The sequence below is a fragment of the Oratosquilla oratoria genome, chromosome 27 (genome assembly GCF_046742065.1).
Source record: "Oratosquilla oratoria isolate Oo_2021 chromosome 27, ASM4674206v1, whole genome shotgun sequence".
NCBI lineage: Eukaryota > Metazoa > Arthropoda > Malacostraca > Stomatopoda > Squillidae > Oratosquilla > Oratosquilla oratoria.
In genome coordinates this window covers 47,881,851-47,902,607 of record NC_134803.1, presented here as the reverse complement: position 1 = coordinate 47,902,607, position 20,757 = coordinate 47,881,851, and the positions used below count along the sequence as shown (strand labels likewise).

General features: G+C 40.2%; 2 protein-coding genes across 6 annotated transcripts in view; one reads left to right on the top strand and one right to left on the bottom strand.

The window, feature by feature from the left end:
* CSN6 (COP9 signalosome subunit 6) overlaps nucleotides 1-19,130 on the bottom strand; it is a 30,454-nt gene extending 11,324 nt beyond the window's left edge. For 2 of the 4 annotated variants that reach the window (XM_076210569.1, XM_076210572.1), the window contains exon 1: nucleotides 5,741-5,898. The gene's annotated coding sequence lies outside the window, so the exon portion shown is untranslated. Of the gene's footprint in view, nucleotides 1-5,658; nucleotides 5,682-5,740; nucleotides 5,899-19,109 lie in introns of those variants that run through there. The other 2 variants (XM_076210571.1, XM_076210570.1) reach the window with 2 other exon arrangements.
* Nucleotides 6,284-9,995, top strand: LOC143040030 (stress-associated endoplasmic reticulum protein 2). Of its 2 annotated transcripts, XM_076210575.1 has the most exons (4): nucleotides 6,292-6,477; nucleotides 7,759-7,878; nucleotides 9,203-9,275; nucleotides 9,529-9,995. In XM_076210575.1, exons 1-3 carry the CDS (start codon nucleotides 6,461-6,463, stop codon nucleotides 9,243-9,245), a joined length of 180 nt encoding a protein of 59 aa, XP_076066690.1. In that variant the 5' UTR covers nucleotides 6,292-6,460; the 3' UTR covers nucleotides 9,246-9,275; nucleotides 9,529-9,995. The 2 variants fall into 2 exon arrangements, with proteins under 2 accessions (XP_076066689.1, XP_076066690.1); XM_076210574.1 differs by lacking the exon at nucleotides 7,759-7,878 and having other exon boundaries at nucleotides 6,284-6,477.
* Nucleotides 19,131-20,757: the final 1,627 nt, after the last annotated feature.

Below are 20,757 nucleotides of genomic sequence, written 5' to 3'. Positions count from 1 at the left end.
CCACACTCTGCATCTTTCCAGAGAGTAAGTTAAGGTGCCTAAGCCTCTCTTCATTAGGTAAATTTCTGAGGTCATGTATCATTTTGGTCATTCTCCTCTGTACCGATTCTACTGATGTTCATTATATAAGACAGAGACTAAAACTATACCGCATAACCAAGGATGGGGCTAACTAATGATAGTTTGATAATTACCTCTGCCCTTCTATTTGTAACCATCCTAGCAATGAAATCTAATGCTCTGTTAGCTTTATTCCTGGCACTAATACTCTAAAAATGTTATCTAAGCTATATCTGTTCTCAGGGTTGTGTAGCCCTATGTTGAACATGCTGCACTTTGAGATATTGAAGTTTATTTGCCATTTCACTTCCTGAATAATTTGTTAAGATCATCCTGCAGTGTCTCTGTGTCGTCTCCTGACCTAATTAGGCGTCCTATTCTAATGTCAGAATGCAAAAATTGGAGAGGAATTTCCTTATTATCACATGTGGAGAAGATATATGAAAGAATACTTGAGAGAAGGCTAAGAGTGATGGTAGAAGAAAAATTAGAGGGACAGTATGGATTTAGACCTGAGAGAGGTACAACAGATGCAATTTTCTCCTTGAAAATGCTGATGGAGAAGAGATGGGAATGGGATCAACCGGTGTGTATAGGATTTGTTGACTTAGAAAAAGCCTTTGACAAGCTACCAAGGAAGATGATTTGGGACACACTGGAAGACCCTATATATGGTGTAGATAGATTACTTGTTACAGCAATTAAAAGTCTATATAGTAAATGTACCAGCGCTGTAAGAACACAAACTCGCAAGGATAACTGGTTTGATGTAAATTCTGGAGTAAGACAAGGTGGGGTTATATCTCCATTGCTGTTTGTACTTTTTATGGACAGATCTATGAAAAATTTAAGATCTGGAGATGGAGTTATCACATTGGCATACGCAGATATTGCACTGGTTGCGAACAATCCCATTGAACTTCAAAATGCATTAACTGCTTGCAACAGTGCATTGAAAAGAGTGAAAATGAAAATAAATACAAATAAAACAGAAGTAATGATGGTCGCAAGGCAAAAAGAAGAGATAGAAATATGGTTGGAAGGCGAAAAACTGAAATTAGTAGAAGAATTTAAATACCTAGGAGTAAAGATAGATGAAAGGTGTCAAATGGAAAATGAAATATTAAATAGAATAGAGTGCCATACAAATAACTTAAGAACGCTATATCAGCTGATGCGAGAAAAACTTATACCCAGGCAGGTTAAGATAACAATTTACAAAACCATTTTAAGACCAGTTCTAACATATGGGTCAGAAACATGGACATTGACAGAAAGGCTGAAAAGTAAGATACAAGCAGCAGGGATGAGAGTACTGCGAATAACAAAAGGTGTAACAAGGTGTGACAAAATAAGAAATGAAGAAATAAGAAGAGAACTGTAAATAGAGCCTATATTAGAATATGTAGAGAAAAGACAATTAAGATGGTTTGGACACGTCATGAGGATGAATGAACAACAGTACCCATTCAAATACTACCACTGGCAGCCACAAGGAAAGCGACCAACAGGAAGACCCAGGAAGAGATGGAGAGACGGTATCAGACAAGCCATAGAGTCAAGAGGAAGAACTATGGAGGAAGTGGAGAGAGTGCAGCTGTATGCAGATAGGGCTTTGTGGAGAGACTTCATGAGGCATCATCGCTGACAGGGCAACGCCCTACCTGGTGTATGGTGAGAAAGGTGAGGTGAGATTCTAATATCGTCCACAAACTTATGAACATCACTATTAATCCCATTGTCCAAGTTGTTTATGTACATAATGAAAAATGGGGACCCAAAACCAAGCCCTTGGGAACTCCATTAGAAATACTCCCCCATTTGGATTTTACACAATTTATGGTGACCCACTGTTTCCTGTCACTGATCCAAGCTCTAATCCATTCGGACACTTTTCCTCCTATGCCATGGGATTTTACTTTATTTAGTAGTCTCTGGTGGGACACCTTATCTAACACTTTGCTAAAGTCAAGGTAAATAACATCACAACTATCATTGTGGGATTAAACACATGACATGACCATATAAACTAAATAGATACATCACTGGTGGCTACATGAATTAGATGTGATACCATTTACTGTAGATGAAGTTTCACACCCCACTCTACTGGCTACACAGTGTTCTGCTGGGCTGTCATATAGTATCAACATCAATAATTATCCTTAATGCACACATCAATAAAGTCATATGCTTTTGCAAATAAATGGGTCTTCAGTGCTTTCTTAATGGTTATCAAGGTATCACAATTCTTGACATTTCCAGGTAGCTCATTATATAATATTGGAGAAATCTTTTCAAATGCTCTGAAACCCATTTCCAAGTTAACTTGAGGCTCAAAAAGCCAGTGCTGCTCAACAGTGTCTCTGAGCCATAGGGGTATCAAGATGCAAGTCCTGCAGTAAATTTTAGAAGTGCACACCTATGTGATATAGCAACAGAAAATTAATTATTAATTTCATAAATTATAATACATCAACGGAATATGTGATTTTCTTGATGGAACTCAATAACAAAAAAATTGCTAAAATTCATTTTCTCACGAAGTCACGGTAATTGAATGATATGCCATGTTTGTTTTGATAGATGCCGAAGTCAAAGAAATGAAAGTATGATAAATTCATCTATTCTAATCTAACATGTATTTAGCAATTTGGTACCTCTAATTCTAAAGATCATCCAGGTTGTTGTCATGAATGCTGACAGCCTGATCATTGTACCTTGGGCAATTAACAGACAATGGCAGAACCCCGTGTTCTCTTAAAGTCTATGGAAGCCTTATTGTCTTTGTAATAGCACTTATTAATGTCACCTGGAATTGGAGAACACCCGGTGCACAATGTGAAAGCCATCATATAACTGACAGTGAATGGACTGGACAGACGACAATATGAGGTCTTGATCCTATGCATGCAGCTTCGTTTGGTAGTATATTTGCTTTTAGCAAGGTTTTGTTACTTATTTCTGCTAAGAAAAGTGTATATTAAGTTGTATTATAATTTACAAAATTAATAATTAATTTTCTATGCTATATTGCATAGGTGTGCACTTATAACAAAAAAAAAAAAATCCTTATATATTTAGTTTTACCAAATCACACTGCATGACGAGTCAAGACAAATTTTGTAGATCACACATGCTTTGATTGGTAGCCAATGCAAGTTAATGAGTACTGGTGTTATTCTTTCAAGGGGAGGCAGGTCTTTTACAAGTCTAGCAGTTCTGTTCATAACTAATTGTAGCTTCTTCAATAGTTAATCAGGAAGCCCAAAATAAAGCAAACTACTTAAATCCAATTTGCTAATTATATGATTGTGAACAAACATTTTCATTGTAATTCCATCCAATATTTCTTTAGAAATTAAATATTCTGTAGAAGATATCCTTGATTGATTTGATCCTTGAAAGAGACTACAATCTATAACCACACCTAAGTCTTCAACTGCTTTTTCTGCATTCATTAAGGTACCGTTGATCTGAAGAGTTGAGATGTACATAAACAGTCACACCAACACTCGTAAGTAATAAAATTAAACATGAAACTTTCAAATGAAAAAAAAAAAAAAAAAAAAAATCCTTTCATGTTTTACTGGAACAGAACCAACATTTGACAAGGCACTTGCAACACAAAACACAATAATAAATTACTATAATACATACATATACCAAATGGCCATTCCCTCTATAAAGACGACCTAGCCAAAAAATCCACCCTACCCACACTCACAAAAGTGACAAATTGTCCAGTTAATTCAATTTGGTTCTGTTCCAGTAACACATTAATGCATTTTTCACCTTTTTCTTAATTCCATTTGAAAAACATTTTTTATCTATGGAATGGTAAAGTTAGGTTAGGAGCTATTGGACAATGTAAGCTTATTAAATATCAGTGTTTGTATTCTTCTAAAATTTAACCCATAGTAATAGTTCCTTGTGGATAGATCATCCCTCTCTTCCACCCAGTGCTATCCTATAGCTAACACACAGATAAGGTGAATGTTCAGGACCACAGATAATTATTTGAACAAAATAATGAGATGTTTTCCATACTGTTTTTGTTTTAAAAGAAATTATTTTCCTGTGATTATCACTGGTGAGGTGGGAAGGGAAATTATATTTGCAGATAATACCACCAAAATTCGCGTGCCAATGTAAACAAATACAAAATAGGGCTGCACTTGCAGGTTCTTGAAATGAGATTCATGACATGTAGGGTCTCACTAATTGCCGAACAAACCGAACAAATCCGAGAAAAGCCGAACAAAACAACAAAACCCAAACAAGGACGGGTTTTGCTCAAATGCACACCTATATATATATGGTTGCATTATCGAGATGTGGAAGCATTCTAATATATACCAGAGAGAAATCCTCCCAGCTTCCTTCAGGAATCAGGCCCACTGTCAGACCAAGTCGACTACATAGTAAACAACTATTCCGACATCGTCCTAATGATGGGATGTATGGTGCTCATCATAATAGCTTCTACCATCGAGTAGCCAGGATATGGAACGGACTACCGTCTGAGGTTGTCGACGCAGGGACTGTTAGCTCTTTTAAAAACCGCTTGGACTGCCACTGGAGAGACTTTAAACTTAGATTTGACCCGTCAGCCACTCCGCCAGAGCAACAAGCTATAGTTTAAGTTTACCCTGTGAGCACAGCGAAGAGTCGACTCCTCGACTGGTCTGCGTAATATGCTTAAGTAAGAGAACTTACGTTTTTATCCTCTGCAATTTTACCGACCCCAGCTACGCTTCGTCCAGCCCGCCGTCTATGATCACTGGTGGTATGGATCAAACTACACTCTTTTAAGTTTCTTACTGTTGTGTTATTAGTGTAATAGACTGCATATAGTTGAATTATTTAAACTTTTCTTTAAAATGTGTGATTTTCATGTAATTTAACACAACAGTAAGAAACTTAAAAGAGTGTAGTTTGATCCATACCACCAGTGATCATAGATGACGGGCTGGACGAATCGTAGCTGTGTTCGGTAATTTTGCAGAGGATAAAAACGTAAGTTCTCTTTGATCATATTACATGGAAATCACACATTTTAAAGAAAATAGTTCAAATAATGCAACCATATATATATAGAAGTGTGCATTTGAGCAAAACCCGTCCTTGTTTGGGTTTTGTTGTTTTGTTCGGCTTTTCTCGGTTTTGTTCGGTTTGTTCAGCAATTAGTGAGACCGTGACATGTACAGAATACTTGAGGCAGTAAACCTTCGCTATCCTTGATGGTAAGGAGTAGAACCCACATTATAAGCTATGTCTTTTAATTGCATTATTATGTGTTATTCAGTACATCACAATTCATCCTAGAAGTAGGTATAGGCCTATAAATTGCTAACATGAAAATCAAATTAACCTATCATGTCAAAGTAATCCCAACAATGATTGTGCTTATCTTTATACATCCTTATTTCTCTGTTGTGAAAAATATGTGGTAATATTTCAATATATTTTTGCGCCACCGGTATACACTATGACTATGTGACTATTCTTAATTCTACCCAGTCATCTTTTTTCAACTTTAACCCTAAAAACTAGAGACTAAAACGTCACGAATTAACTTATTTAGTTCATACTCACACTATACAGTAGGGCCAAGTAATAAACCTCCTTTTAATATACACTACTTCTGCTATAAATTTTGTTATATATCATACATTACCTTTTCTACTACCAACCGCGTCCTTGGTTTACACCTTGTTTTGTTGCTTTGGAAGATTGGTGTATTTCGCTTATCATAGAAAATGGGAAATCGACACCTGAAGTCCACACTTTAGAGAATGGATATTTGGAGGGCTAAGTCCGTGTATTTACGTGGCGCGGAGGAATACTTATATCGGCGTCCACGTGTCGACATATTGGCAGAACTACTGCTTTAAAATGGCACCTTTCACTGTCCAGCAGAATTAATATTACCATTGTTATCAAATATATCAAAGCATAAAACATGTCTACATAATTTATACAGTAATATTTTATCGTTGTATACTTGATATACGACGAAAATAAAAGTTTGAATTGTCAATTTCTAAAAACGGGGCCTATCAAATATACTTGAAATATAGTTTAAATATTTTTTGCATACTGTAGTCAATGTAGACTGTAAAATATGTAATTTTAACGAATTTGTTCCTTATCTAATTTTAAATAATCCATACTTAGTAATATTGCATGTCTGTCACAGCCCTATTTTATGGCGCGGAAGATAATTCCGTCCTTCACTAAACAAACCACAGCCTTCACTTGACAGCTGGGAGTTCAGCGGTGAGCAAGTCTTATAATTTTCCCCTGTGCACAAAATTTATACCATCAAAAATGGCCCCCAAGCAACGCATGAGGATTGCAAACGACAAAGCTGCCAAGAATGTTACCATGAGAGGGAATGTTCCAAAGACGACGGTAAGTTGATTGTGGCAGATCGGGTGTCTACCTAAAGTTGATCAGCATATAGTAACTGTCTATGCTGCAATATGTTTTCCTTAGGTCGTGAGCTCGCCAAGCTTTTTAAACGTTTGATGGTTCTGTGATTTATTGGTTATTAATGCACACAAATTATGAACAAGGAGAAATATTCTATAATTTTGAATTGGATATCAATATGTAAATTGTAAAGGAAATTGACATTTCCTTTCACTTTCGGTATCTGTTTTGCTTGGCATGAAGCTTCAAGAAGAGAATTTTTACATTTAGTATGTGTGTTACCACGTCAATGTAATCAGCTAAATTTAGAAGTCAGCCACTAAACACACCATGAATGCAAGACTACATTTTTTGAGGGAAACAAACCATGCCAAGTTTGATTTAATAACCATACTGAACTTAGGTGTGCTTTTCCATACTTTTACTACCTTTAGTTTGTTTCCAAGAAGTATTGATTAGTTACTTTGACAGTAATTAAGATTATTAGTTTTGTGGAAATTTGAATTGTATCTGGCTTGACCTTGAGAACTGATGTAGGAAGTTTTCTCCTGGAATGCCAAAGGGCAGCAGGTCATCCAGGAAAAGTATATTTTTAAAGTTGTGCACATCTGGAATTTATTTCCAGAAGGGTTTGTTCACGAGTTCAAGGAAAACTGGTGACCAGAGTTGCCAGTTTACTAAAATGTGATAAAAAAAGTCATTGCTATAATAGCTATGACTTATGTCGAGAGCTGGGCATTAGTTAATTATACTCTTATATATATTTTTTCCAGAATCTCTCAATTTAAAAAACTTCATGAGTTATTCCATAGGGAAAAATGTATCTTTCAAACTTGCTGTATTGGATCTGCGATTCCCATTTCATTCTGGTCCGTCAATAGCAAGGTATCCTTGATAATCTTTGCCCTCTTTTGTGGTGCTTCCATCCAGGTTGATATATTAATTCCCTTTCTGTCTGGCTCTACCACATCCATCCCTTTAATGCTAGGTATGCAACAGTCTTTTTGTGCCCATCATCACTTGTTTTTTAGTTTGCATCCTTGCACACAATGGGCCTGGCCCGTTTCAATTTTTATGTATGGTGTATATTATCTTGACATTTCTTTAAACTTGGACCATATTCAATTTTTCCCTTCATACCTCAAAATGTGGTCCAGTGGTTTATTTTAAAAAGGCGTTTGTGTTCAATTTGTTCTATGCTATCATAAACATAGGAGTATGTCTTGTATGAATTATTGTTCTTTATATATATTTCTTCAGGTCTCGGTCTAAATCCTGTTGCTTCCGTCTGCTCGTACTGTTTCCACATGCTGGTCCACTTACTCCATTCATAGATCATCCAAATCTTCCCCCATCCCCAGCAACAAGATCATTGACAAGGTAGCTTGAAGGGTAGCATCCATCCACTCTACTGGCTGTAATCCCAACAATATACTTAAAAAACATATCCCCATTGGGAGTCCCCATATTTTTGTCCCAACCACACCCAAATTGATGTAGTCTGACACTGATACACCTGTCTCAGGAAGTGCCCATCTGTATCATCCCATAAAACCTACACCAGCTGCTGATGATGCATAATTGGGATTCAATTCAAGTTTATTCAACAAAATTACACATTACATTTGCATGTTGAAGATGCACATATACATATAAACACTAATTTGTTGACCCTGTCCTGCCAGTATAAAAAATGGTGCATCACTTCTGGCAATACCAAGGGACAATACCTGGCACACATCCCCATACCCAATCTGAAAGGCTGTGGAGTTGGCCTTTATAGCCTCCTCATTACTGAAGTCGTAGGTACATCAGTTCTCATCTGCCAGGGTGTCACATGCCTCTCACCACTCCGAACTACAACTTCCTAGTGCTGTCCAGTAACAATCTGAACCCCCACCCTTGGTACAAAAGACAACCTTTGTGGAGACATTACCACAGCCCCATGAAGCAAACTAATTCTTTCTACTGACCACTTTATTCTTGTTTGTATAATACAAAGCAACCTATAGCCTTTCACCTCCAATCGATGGCCTACACATACATTGACCTGTGTGCACTTCAGACCTAGGCTGAATGGTCAATATCAGACCTAGGCTGAATGGTTAATATCAGGCCTACACCATGGTTACCTATTTCCAATGTAAATCTGGAACCTTTCGTAGATCCATTTTACCCAGCCAAAGTTGTAGAATACCATCCAACATTATACACAACACTTATCTTGCAGGCCTCATTCTACACAACTTTATATTGTCATGAGTCTCCTAAAGGAATCCAGACTACACGATAGTCCATGGAGCAGTGCTGGCTTTCAAATATTTTCAGATCCCCAACCCTTGAATCCCATGCAAAAACTTGAGGCTACCAAATAATGGGTTGAATGTGCCAAAACTTAAGGTCATCCCAGGTCAAGCTTCACCTTCAAAACATGGGTGGGTGAGGGTCCAACATTCCCTTCAGTTCTCCAATTTATTGATCAAGCTGAAGCAAAGTGAACTGGATTATGCACTACTCCATCTAAGTCTTGGTGGATGCCGTATATGCATATCCACACATTTCTATACAAGTTTTAGTTTAACACGTGCTAGCACCATATCAGAGGATAGCAGTCATGGTAGGAAGTACTTTTAATCATCTTCAGCCTAATATATAATCTAGGTATGGCATTACTTTTCAAATATTTTCAATTTTTCTTTTGTAGAAAAGTTCTGAAGACCAGTACCCCGTTGGACCTTTCCTCCTAGGACTCTTCATCTTTGTTGTTTGTGGATCTGGTGAGTATATATTTTTTTTTATTAATTGAAATTAACATGACAGGGTCATTATTGTTCGTTGATGCCATACAGTACTTGAAAACTTAATTTCTTGCAAAGTTCTTCTGACTATGGTAGCGTGTTTTTCATAACTTCTTTGGTAATAGTATTGTGCAATTGATGCTGGGCCTTGCAAATAAATTGCTGCTGCTTGACATCGTGTCTTCTGTTAAACTTTAGGTGTTAATTGCTCTTTTGCTCTTGTCTGTTCCAGCTGTGTTCCAGATTATTCAGTCCATCCGTATGGGTTAGGTGGAGGTTGCTGTTACTAGCCATCCTCCTTACTTCCTGTACTTGTCGGACATAGCTCCCAGCCGTCTGAGGAACCACTTGCATGCTTGGGACATGATTATGGACAACGCTTTGGAACTGAGAATTTGTTTTCTCGCTGCACACACACTTAGTTTTATTCCTTATTCTTAAGATATTGTTGTGAAAGGGTAGTCAAATTTTGTTTGGTTCACTTTTGAGTTTTTATTGTTAGTATACCTGGCTGAACAGTATACCCATTTCATGTAATTTTGCTGTTTGTTATTTAAAAGAAGGCTTTCCACAGTTTGTATATTTGTGTATAAAGAATATATATTTCTATGAAAGATGGAAATCCCCCTCTTGCCCCCAAAATTATCCAGGAGGCAAGTGTGATGTCCAGCACTGATTCCAATAAATGTGAACAGGGGAGCTTGCATTTCAGTAACCTTTCTCTGTTACCTGATGTATGTGTTATTGTTTAGGGGGGTGATGTGGAAACAGGAATGAGGGTGTATGGGGACATTGGCTTGGGTGTAATGTCTTGTCAGAAGTACTGTATAATGGATTAAAGGCAGTCTGGAATGTTAAATTGCCCAGTGTGCTTGGTCTATACATTAATGCCCTCCATCATATAAGCTGGGAGACCTGAATGCTAGGGTAGGAAATGGTCCAATTGATGGAGTGGTTGGGAAGTGTGGAGTTCCAGGAAAGAATCGTAGTGGAGAGTTGATGGTGGAAATGTGTCTAGAAAGAGAGTTGATGATAGCAAATACAGTGTTTCGGAAGAAAGTTAAGCATAAGTACACATGGGAGAGGGTGGTGGAGGGAAGGGTGGTAGATAGAGCGCTAATGGATTATGTAGTGGTAAATAGGATTATGATAGGAAGAGTTAAGGATGTACATGTGCTAAGGGGAGAGGGTGGGGGAATATCAGATCATTTTTTGGTGGAAGGTAAGCCGAGAGTGGAGGATAGATGGAGAAAGAGGAAAGGGACAAAAGGTAGGGAGGTTGTTAGAGTGAACTCCTTGAATGAAAAGGAGGAGTACAAAAAGAAGCTGAAGGAGGAGTGGGAGGGAGTAAAGGATGGAGCAGAGATGGGTGTGGAGGAGGAATGGGGATGGTTCAAGGAGAGAGTCTTAAAGTGTGCAAGGATGGTGTGTGGAACAAGGAGGACAGGGGGAAATAGAAGAAAGGGTAGTGAATGGTGGGATGAGGAAACAAAGAAGGTTGTAGAAGAGAAGAAGCGAGCATTCACAGATTGGTTACAAAAGAGGACGAGGGAGTCATATGAGAGGTACAAAGAAAAGAGAAGTAAAGCAAAAGGTAAAGGTTGCAAAGAGGAGAGCAGATGTGAAATGGGGTAGGAGTATGACAGAAAATTTTGAAAGTAATAAAAAGATGTTTTGGAAAGAAATAAAAGAGGAAGAGGAGGCGAATCAAGTAGAGAAGAAAAGGTAAAAGGTACAGATGGAGAGATGATAATGGAAGAGATGGCAGTAAGGGGAAGATGGGCAGAATATTTTAGGGAGTTGCTAAATGTGAAGGAGGATAGGGAAGGAAAGATAGCTGCAGTGGGAAATGCGAAGAAAATGAGAGTGAGGAGAAATAAGGAAGGATGAGGTGAAGGCAGTTGTAAAGATGATGAAAGCAGGTAAGGCACCTGGTCTGGATGGATGCCATGCAGAATGTCTGAAAAAGGGAGGTTCAGTGATGGTGGACTGGTTGGTGAGGTTATTTAATGTTTGCTGGAGAGAGGGTAGAGTACCGGAGGACTGGAGAAGTGCCTGTATAGTTCCTCTTTACAAGGGAAAAGGGGACAAGTGTGAATGTAGTAGTTTCAGAGGGATTAGCCTGTTAAGTGTAGTAGGGAAGGCTTATGGGAGGATCTTAATTGAGAGGATTAGGAGAGGAACAGAAGGAGTAATTGGTGAGGAACAGTGTGGATTTAGGACAGGTAGAGGTTGTGTAGATCAGATCTTTGTGGTAAGACAGATATGTGAGAAAGCTATAGGAAAGGGGAAGGATGTTTTTTGGGCTTTTATGGATCTGGAAAAGGCTTATGATAGGGTAGACAGAAAGGCACTGTGGGAGGTTATGCAGATTTATGGGATAGGAGGAAAGCTTTTGGGAGCTGTCAAGAGTTTTTATGAGAGTAGTAGAGCTTGTGTCAGGATTAGAAATGGAGAGAGTGAGTGGTTTGAGGTAAAGGTGGGACTTCGTCAAGGATGCGTTATGTCGCCCTGGCTGTTCAACTTATACATGGATGGGGTGGTGCGAGAGGTGAATGCTAGGGTAGTGGGTCAGGGATTGGAGATGGTTAAAGAAAATGGAGAAAAGTGGGAGGTGAGCCAGCTGTTGTTTGCGGACGACACTGCGCTTGTGGCAGGGGATTGAGGAAGCTGTTGGGAGAGTATGTGATAGAAGAAAGCTAAAGATAAATGTAGGTAAAAGTAAGGTGATGAGATGTACAAGGGGTGAAGGTGGCAGTAGACTGGAAGTGAACATTAAGGGAGAGTGACTGGAGGAAGTGGATAGTTTTAGATACTTGGGTGCAAGTGTAGCAGGAAAAGGTGGAGGTAGAATGTAGATTGAGAGAAGCGAGTAAATGCCTTGGTGGATTAAAGAGTGTAATGAGGAATAGACATTTGGGAATGGATGCGAAGAGGAGACTGTATGAAGGAGTGATTGTGCCAACAGCACTGTATGGGGCAGAAACGTGGAACATAAGAGAAGAAGAGAGAAGGAGTTTGAATGTGTTTGAGATGAGGTGTCTGAGAAGTATGGTGGGGGTTACTAGGCTGGATAGAGTGAGAAATGAGGAGGAGAACAGGGGTGAAAAGGATTTGGGAGATAGGGTTGATGAAAGAATATTAGGATGGTTTGGACACATGGAAAGAATGAGTGAAGAAAGACTAGTAAAAGAGGTATGGAAGGCAGATGTGGAGGGAGTGAACATGAGGGGACGTCCTAGGATGAGGTGGATGGATGGGGTGAAGGGGGCTTTGGGGAAGAGGGGAATGTCTGTTGAGGAAGAAGGGAGAGGACGGAAGACAGAGGTGAGTGGAGAATGGTTGTATATGGACGATGTTGTGATTGCATGAGGAGGAATGGGCTGGGGGGTGGGGTAGTTTTGTGAGTAATTTTTGACGCAGCCCGAAGGGATTTTCTCCCCGTCCTCTCCTTAATTGCAAGGGGGGACGGAGAGGGGGGGTCGCCGATTAAATGAAGCGGCCTTGCTGTGTCTTGCGACACTGCTTCTGACCCAGGGCGGTGGGCAGGGTGCAGGGATGACCCGTCATCCAGGAGGTGCTCAGATGAGAGGGAGGGTGGGAGGGGTGTGGAGTGTATGTAGGGATGAAATGGGTGGGAGTTGTTTTTATGCCTTCCCCTTTTTGGCTACCTCCCTTGTAAGGGGGAAAAAGCCTTGGTATATGTATGTATGTATCATATAAGCTGAAAGGCATCTGTACTATGGTTGAAGAGGGGCTATTGTCCTCTTCCTTAAACCAGGAAACTACCCATTCTCACTTTTCACCATAAGAATTGATGGCTTAAATTCCCCTGAATATAGTTGCCCCTTTCTGCATATGAACTTTCTTCATGCCAACAGTCTTCTCCAAATACTGAATAAACCAATGGGTCAAAGGACAATGTATTCTTTATATTGGTCACCATGCCCATCAGTTGATGATGTGAAGGTTCATTGATACTAGTAAACTACACACTTCCAATGGTAAAATGGTCCAAATTTTTTAGCCTAATCCCAATGAATGCCAGGGCTCTTCACCTTATATATCTAAAAGGACACTACTTCCTAAAACTGCATTTCCCACTGCCGCAATAAAGGCTTCCCTATTGTCTACATTTAACATTGAAATACTGTATCTTCACTACTGCACCTTCCATTATCGTATGTTCATCTGCATTCTTTATCTTATCAACTCTCATCCTTTCTTGGCCTCCCTATTTTTGTTTTGCTTTTACCCTCGTTACTTTATACCTCTTGTATAATTCCTTGCTTCTTCTTTGCCATTCTTCATATGCTTATGTGCTGCCTCAACATTTACTGTCTCTTCTTCACACACACTTTGCATTTCCTCCTTGAAGTATACCCATTCTAACTCCATCCCAGTTCTTTATTTTTTACTACTTTCCATATCTCCCTTAGCATCTTTCTCCTCATTCGACTTAATTTCAACATTTCTGGCCCCCACCCCTTTTCTTTCTCTACCTAATCTATTCTCACTTTCCATCAGACTACTCTCTATCTTCAACCAGTTTATGCCTTTTCCATGTTCTAAAAATGTAATCCAAAAAACGGAACATCTACTTGTGGGCCTAGAGCGTCACCATCATGAAGTCCAGATTCATGGCCAGAGCAGCTGTTTTGATACTTCTAAGCACGGTGGTACTACCTCGTTACGGGGAACGAGGCCATCCACCAGCCTCCTGATAAAAGGGCGGAATCTGCCTCGGATATCGTTGTGGATGGCAAATGTTATACGCGGGGAGAGACGATTATGGGCGCTGCAGACTTTGCGGGGCCGTGATGCAACAGCCCCTCCACCATCACCTGGTAGAATGCAGAGCCACTGCCATTCTTCACTTAGGCCTTTGTATACTATTTACCTCGGAACTTCCGAAGGAGTGGCGTGGCACCTCACTGTCTCCCCTTCCGAAGCAACCCTCAGCTTCCTGGAGGCACTGCCTAAGATCGAGGGGTGCCTTCCCTTCCATGATCTCTGGGTACTGCCACTACTAACAGTGACATTACACTAACAACACCTGATTTCGTGCATGGGTTGTTCTAGGCCGCCGGGAGGTTAGGGTCGGGCGCCGTAAATAGAAAAAAATATATAGCAACAAAAGTACAATTACATTGCTCCAAAAAATTGCCAACATTTGTTTAATCACTCCAATATGCTTCTCTTCACTATTCTAACTACCCATATATCTTCACTTTTTCCCGCACCACCATTGATGACACCTATCCACTCCACTGCCAATAATATTTACTATCAGTAACACTCCCTCGTTTTTTCGCCATTCCTAATACCACGGTCCCGAACACCTTTTCCCTTTCAGTTTCATTTCATTCACCACTAACACGTTCAATCTTCTCACAAAAATAGTACCACCCATGTACCCTCATCTGTACCAATACGAATATTCAGTGACCTAATTCCTAGGATGTTGTGGAGATCCTCATATACCTTAACTTTTCACAAGGTAGGATTGTAGAAAGGGGATTACTAGTCCACTCCCCTCACTCCATAAATTCAGTCGCCTTCTCAGACACGTATTGGAACATTATGGCGCCATTCTCCCCTCCCCCCAATAGCACAGGGGCTCAAAAAATTAAGTAGGTCCTTAAATAAATATATATATATTATACCTCATCACTCCTCCCTTTCATCTTGGCTTCTCCTGGATAAAGAGTTGTCCCTGTATCTCGCCCATCATCCTGGTTCAGAAGCAATGCAGCAAGACACAGCACATCCACAGCAAGGCTGCTTCATTTCGTCGGCGACTCCCCCTCTCCGTCCCCTTGTACAGAAAATAGACAGGGAGAAATCCCTTCGGGCTGCTTTATAAAATCACAAATAACCTCTCCCCACATCCCCTACCTACTCCCATGCATCACATCATCCATACACAACCATTCTCCACTCACCCCTATCTTCTGCCTTCACCCCTTCCTCAACAGAAATCCCCCTCTTGTTCAACACCCCTTTTACCCCATCCATCTCATCCTTGGTCGTTCCTTCGTGTTTACTCCACCCACCTCTGCCTTCTACACTTTTTACTACTCTTCACTCACTTTCCATCTACCCAAACCATCCCAATACTCTTTCATCAACTCTATCTTCCATCCTCGTCTCACTATCCAACCTTGTGACTCCTACCATACTTTTCAGACATGTCATCTCAAACACATTTAAACTCTTCCTCTCCTATGTTCCATGTCTGTTCCATACAAAGCCGTCAGCATAATCACTCCTTCGTACAATCTCCTCATATCACCCATTCCCAAATATCTATTTCACATTGCACTTTTTAATCCTCCAAGGCTTCTCTCAATCTACAATCTACCTCCACCTTCACTCCTCCCTTTCCCGCCACATACGACCCCAAGTGTCTAAAGCTATCCATTTCCTCCAGCCTCTCCTTTCATACTTCCAAATTGCTGCAGTCCTCTCCCGTTGTACATTTCATCACCTTACTTTTACACACATTTACCTTCAACTTTCTCCCAAACTCCATCACAAACTTCTCAATCCCCCCGTGTGTGAAAACTCATGGCACTCATACAGATCAAAATCACGCATTATCTATTTCTCTTATATTCCTCTATGAATATATGTATGTATATATCTAAAGCCAGGGTATATACATACATATATTCAAGGAGGGACGGTAATAAAATAGATGAATGCGTGATTCTGGTCCGTACGGATGCTATAAGTTTTCACACACTGTGTAAATGAAATTTACATAAAAAATTTGTATTCAAAATTAATGGAGAAACTCTTCGCTACTGTGTGGGTAACAGGCCTCTGGATACGCCGGCGACTGTCGGTAAAAAGAGATAGCGGTAAAATAATATGGAGAAAGTGTCATCCTGTTTGGATGGTGTGATTCACCAAAACAACATTTTTCGTGGGTTGTACCCAACGGTTGGTTTGCTACTGATGTAAAGATTGCGTACGAAACATATAATAATGATACAGGGGTATCTGATTATAATTGTAGTATTGATGATAGTAATTGGGAGAAACGAAACTATTTTAAATATCTGGATCATATGGTTAGGAATTTCTGGAAGATTCCATCTCAACATACATTTTATATTGTGAACGTTTCACATTAAAGTAAAAACAATAGGGATTCTTTCACATATATTTTCGTTAATTATGCAAGATTTGTAATTAAAGGGTTTTGCTGACTGGAATTCGTCATGTGACTATGGCGTCATCGATGTCGCGCAGTTCAGCGTTCTTTGGAGTGATTAAATCACTAATCAGCGAGACGCTGTGTTGGTAATATTAAGACGCAGTAGAAAGCCTTATCACATGGGAACACTATCAGCTCTGTATCTAACGTCTGATTCGTAGGCTTGTGTCTACTCCATGTCCACTTTGATGGGAATAAGCAAAATCAGTTTGAAACTACGTAGAATTCGTCTTTATGCGGGGCACGGAGCCGACACTTACTCATGACCCTGTGACATATGTGGAAAAGCTGCACCTGCACCTCTCTGATGTACACAAACACACATACACACCTGCATGGAAACGTACATAGGGACAGTGGAAGCACAAGAGGACATGTTAAGAAAATAAAAAAACAGCTACAGAAGAGATCTGAAGAAAAACAATTTCCAAATAGAGTAGTGGACACTTGGAACAAACTGGACAATGAAATAGTGTGCGCAAAAACCATTCATGAGTGTAAGAGCAAACTATACACTGCGAGATACAAAGGCGGGACACCACGAGCGTAGCCTCCCTTCCCGCAAAATACAACTAGGTAAATACATACACACGCACGGAAACGTACACACATACACACACGCACAGTAACATATATATATATATATATACACGCATACATGGAGACGTGCGCATATACATACACACGCGGATGGAAATGTACACACATAAATGCACACACGCATGGAAACGTACACACAGTACATGCACTCACGCACGTATACACGACGCGACAATAGAATGACACCGTTGTTGACCGATAATTATAATTCAACGATCCGAGCCCGTCCAGCCCAAGGACATACACAACGCTGCTGAGCAAGGAGTTGTGTGTAAGTATTTACCTTTTACCTAACTGTAGTATAGAGGAAAAGAGCAACGCTCGTTGGGTCCCGTCTCCTGTTTTCTAACATATTCATGTAGTTCAAATTTTATCTATATCCTTGATTTTCAATCATCATGTTTATATTTGAACTCGTGTATTGTTTGAGCTTGAGTTATACCACCTAGCCTATTCCACATGTTTATGCATCTTTATGGACAATGTATTTCTTTTTTTTTTTTTTTACTTCCATGACTTCTTAAAGCCCTCCCATCTTTAATCAGATCTCTTCTGTCAATGCAGTTTATCCCCTTTAGTGACCTGAACACTGTAATCATGTCACCTCTTCTTCGACCTTTCAAAGTTGGGAGACCCAATACTTATAGTATTTCTTCATATGGTTTATTTGTCAGGCTGGGGACAAGCCCTTTGTATAATCTCAATCCTGCTTCTATCCTTTGTATTATCTGTGTGGGGACCATATTTATGACACATATTCCAGTCTTGGACGTACCTAGATTTCGAAGATTTTTTATTTTTCATCCATATAGTGGAACGGCACTTTAATCTTTTGCAGTACTCCACATCTCTCTCCCACAATCCCTGATTGCTTTTGTAATGGGTTCACTTCCTAAGGAATAGTTTATGGATGGCCTTTAGCCGTTATTGCCCGTTTCCATTACTTTGCTTTTTTATGTATGTGTGTGTGAGAGAGCTCACAACATTACCCATACACTGGAGACATGTGAGCTCACTTTTCATCCGGGAGGGTAATAGCTGTCGATCACAAGTCCAACACGTGATCCAAGACCGTAATGAATCGCACGTGCGCGCGCAGACAAACACACGTACAAACATATATGTGTGGGAGAGACATATGGGCTACTGCAGAAGATTAAATTAGCGTTTCCTTGTGTGGATGAAGATGAATAAATTAATCAAAACCCTGATACATTGAAGGTAATACAGAGGCAACAATTAAGCTAGTCCCCAGCCTGATAGATAAACCACATGAGGAAATACTGGGTTTTCCAACTTTGAAAGATCGAAGAAAAAGAGGTGACATGATGACTGTATTCAGGTAACTAAAGAGGATAGATTGCACTGATAGAAGAGATCTCCTAATTAGATGTGAGGGCTTTAAGTGTTCATGAAAGTAAATTAAGAAAGACCGCATGTCGAAAGGATGTGAAGAAATAGTTTTCCACATACTGACATAGATCTGTAAATATGTAGAGTAGATTAGAAGTTGATGTAGCCTAAGCTCAAACAATACAGGAGTTCAAATCTAAACATGATAATTGGAAGTCAAATATATAGATTAAGTTGGAACTGTACACGAGTTTGAGTCTGGTTATATTAGAAAATTGGAAAATGGGAGACGGGACCCAGCGACGTTGCCCCTTTCCTGTGTATTAGATAAATACACAAGCAAGAACGGAAACGTGCATACACGTACACACACATACATATACCGCCTCATACGTTCCCCGCCCAGGGTACCTAGCTTTGTTGGGGATGAATTGTATGCAGTTAATATGGTCAGACTATTACTCATACATTGGGCTATGTGAGTATATGAGCTCCGAGTTCTCATTCAGGAGCGTAAACGCTGCTGATCACGAGTCCAACACGTTATCCAAGATCACACACACACTCGCACTTCTCATTGTAATGTCGGGGTAGTTTACCCAGTAGAGAGATTAAGCCTTCAAAAGTAATTGTACCTGGTTGCCTCGCCTTTCGATCCGTGCCGAGCGACATCTGATAAAAAGTTGAAGTAGAACGGGTTCACCCCAGTGGCCTTGACGAAGGCGTAGGCACGGCCCCAGCACAATTGGAAATCACAACTGACGGATGAGGACCACGCAAGAGCATATTTGGTGGGGTGAGGTGGCGATTGTATGCAAGTTAATGGCTTCCCCACTTTCAAAAGCTAAGAAAACATCAAACCACTTCTACATTTAAAGGAATAGTAATATGTAAAATATATTTTTCCCTGGTGACTCGATGTCGTGGTGGTTAGAATTGTCTGGCGGCAGCCCGATTTGAAACAGTAAACAACGCCCCGTATGGCGAGCGTTAACCCGTTCGTAGCTACGTCGCTCATGATATTATGAAATGGATTCAGACTAAAGCTCGAATATTTCACTCAGCTAAAGGGACTTGATCGTGTGAATGGTTTGACAGATTAAACGTCAACCCTTTCACAACATTAGCGTCCAGTAAAAGTTCTGCTTTAATCGATGCATAGCAATTCTATTCAGCTCAAGGCAAACCCCGTGCTTCAGAAGATCGTTGAAAAAAAAAATCGTTGCTGCGCGTGCGTGTAAGGGGAGGGGGGACCTTTTCTCAAAGTGGAATGGCTAAACCCGAATTAGTTGGCCGGCGTGTGGTTCTCGGCCTGACGACGTTGAGTAATTCGGTTACGTAAAGGTCGGGCCAATGAGCTTGGATATCTCGACCAAGGAGAGCAGTTACGGAATTATCGCATCGCGCTGAGTAAGCCCCTCGTGCATACAACTCAACATTTTCACCACCAACGGAGTGGACTCCTTCGATCACTCCTACTGTATCATGGAAATAAATAAAATAGCTCAGAGGATAAGAGAAAGTACAACCTGATACGGCTAGTTACTTGAGCCGCCCCCAACTCTCGCCCACATGTAATGTCATCTCAGAAAGTGTCCTACAATTTACTCCCAGAAGTCAGGCAACCTATTGGTCCAGAAAATCCATTTTGTGGATCATCCAAATCTCCGGCTTCAAATCTATCCATCTGTTGGATGCAGTCTCTGTGACATCCCCGACAACAAACGAGGCGACAAAGTTCCGATCCACAATACTAACCATGTGGCAAAAAATTCTGAGAACAATGCCCAATAAACCACTTTAAAACAAAAATCATCACCCTGTGTACACCCATGGCTGTACACATCATTGTAGTCCACGAGTTGAAATGGCGCTATTATGCCTAAAAATGGGACATTCACGTCTCACATGGCCCGTCTTGACAAGAAACGACCCTCCCAAACCCGAAGCTTCCCACACGGTACCATATATACTACTAGAATGTCTGATTTATATGATACTCCACAACAGTCATGTACTCTCATCCACCCACGCACACAATACATAAAATTTGGGCAATAAAACACCAAAACCTCAATCATCCCTTCACAACAGTGTTTCTAAACAAACTATAAACACCCTTGACCGGTACCTGAAGTTCTGATGGGATGACATATTGCATGGGCTCATGCTATAGCTAAGCTTAAGACAAATTTACAGGTAATTAAGTTTCCCACTACTTGATTGAGATATTTCTCGCAAATGCCACTACAGACGCTCCTCAACTTACGTATTAGTTACGTT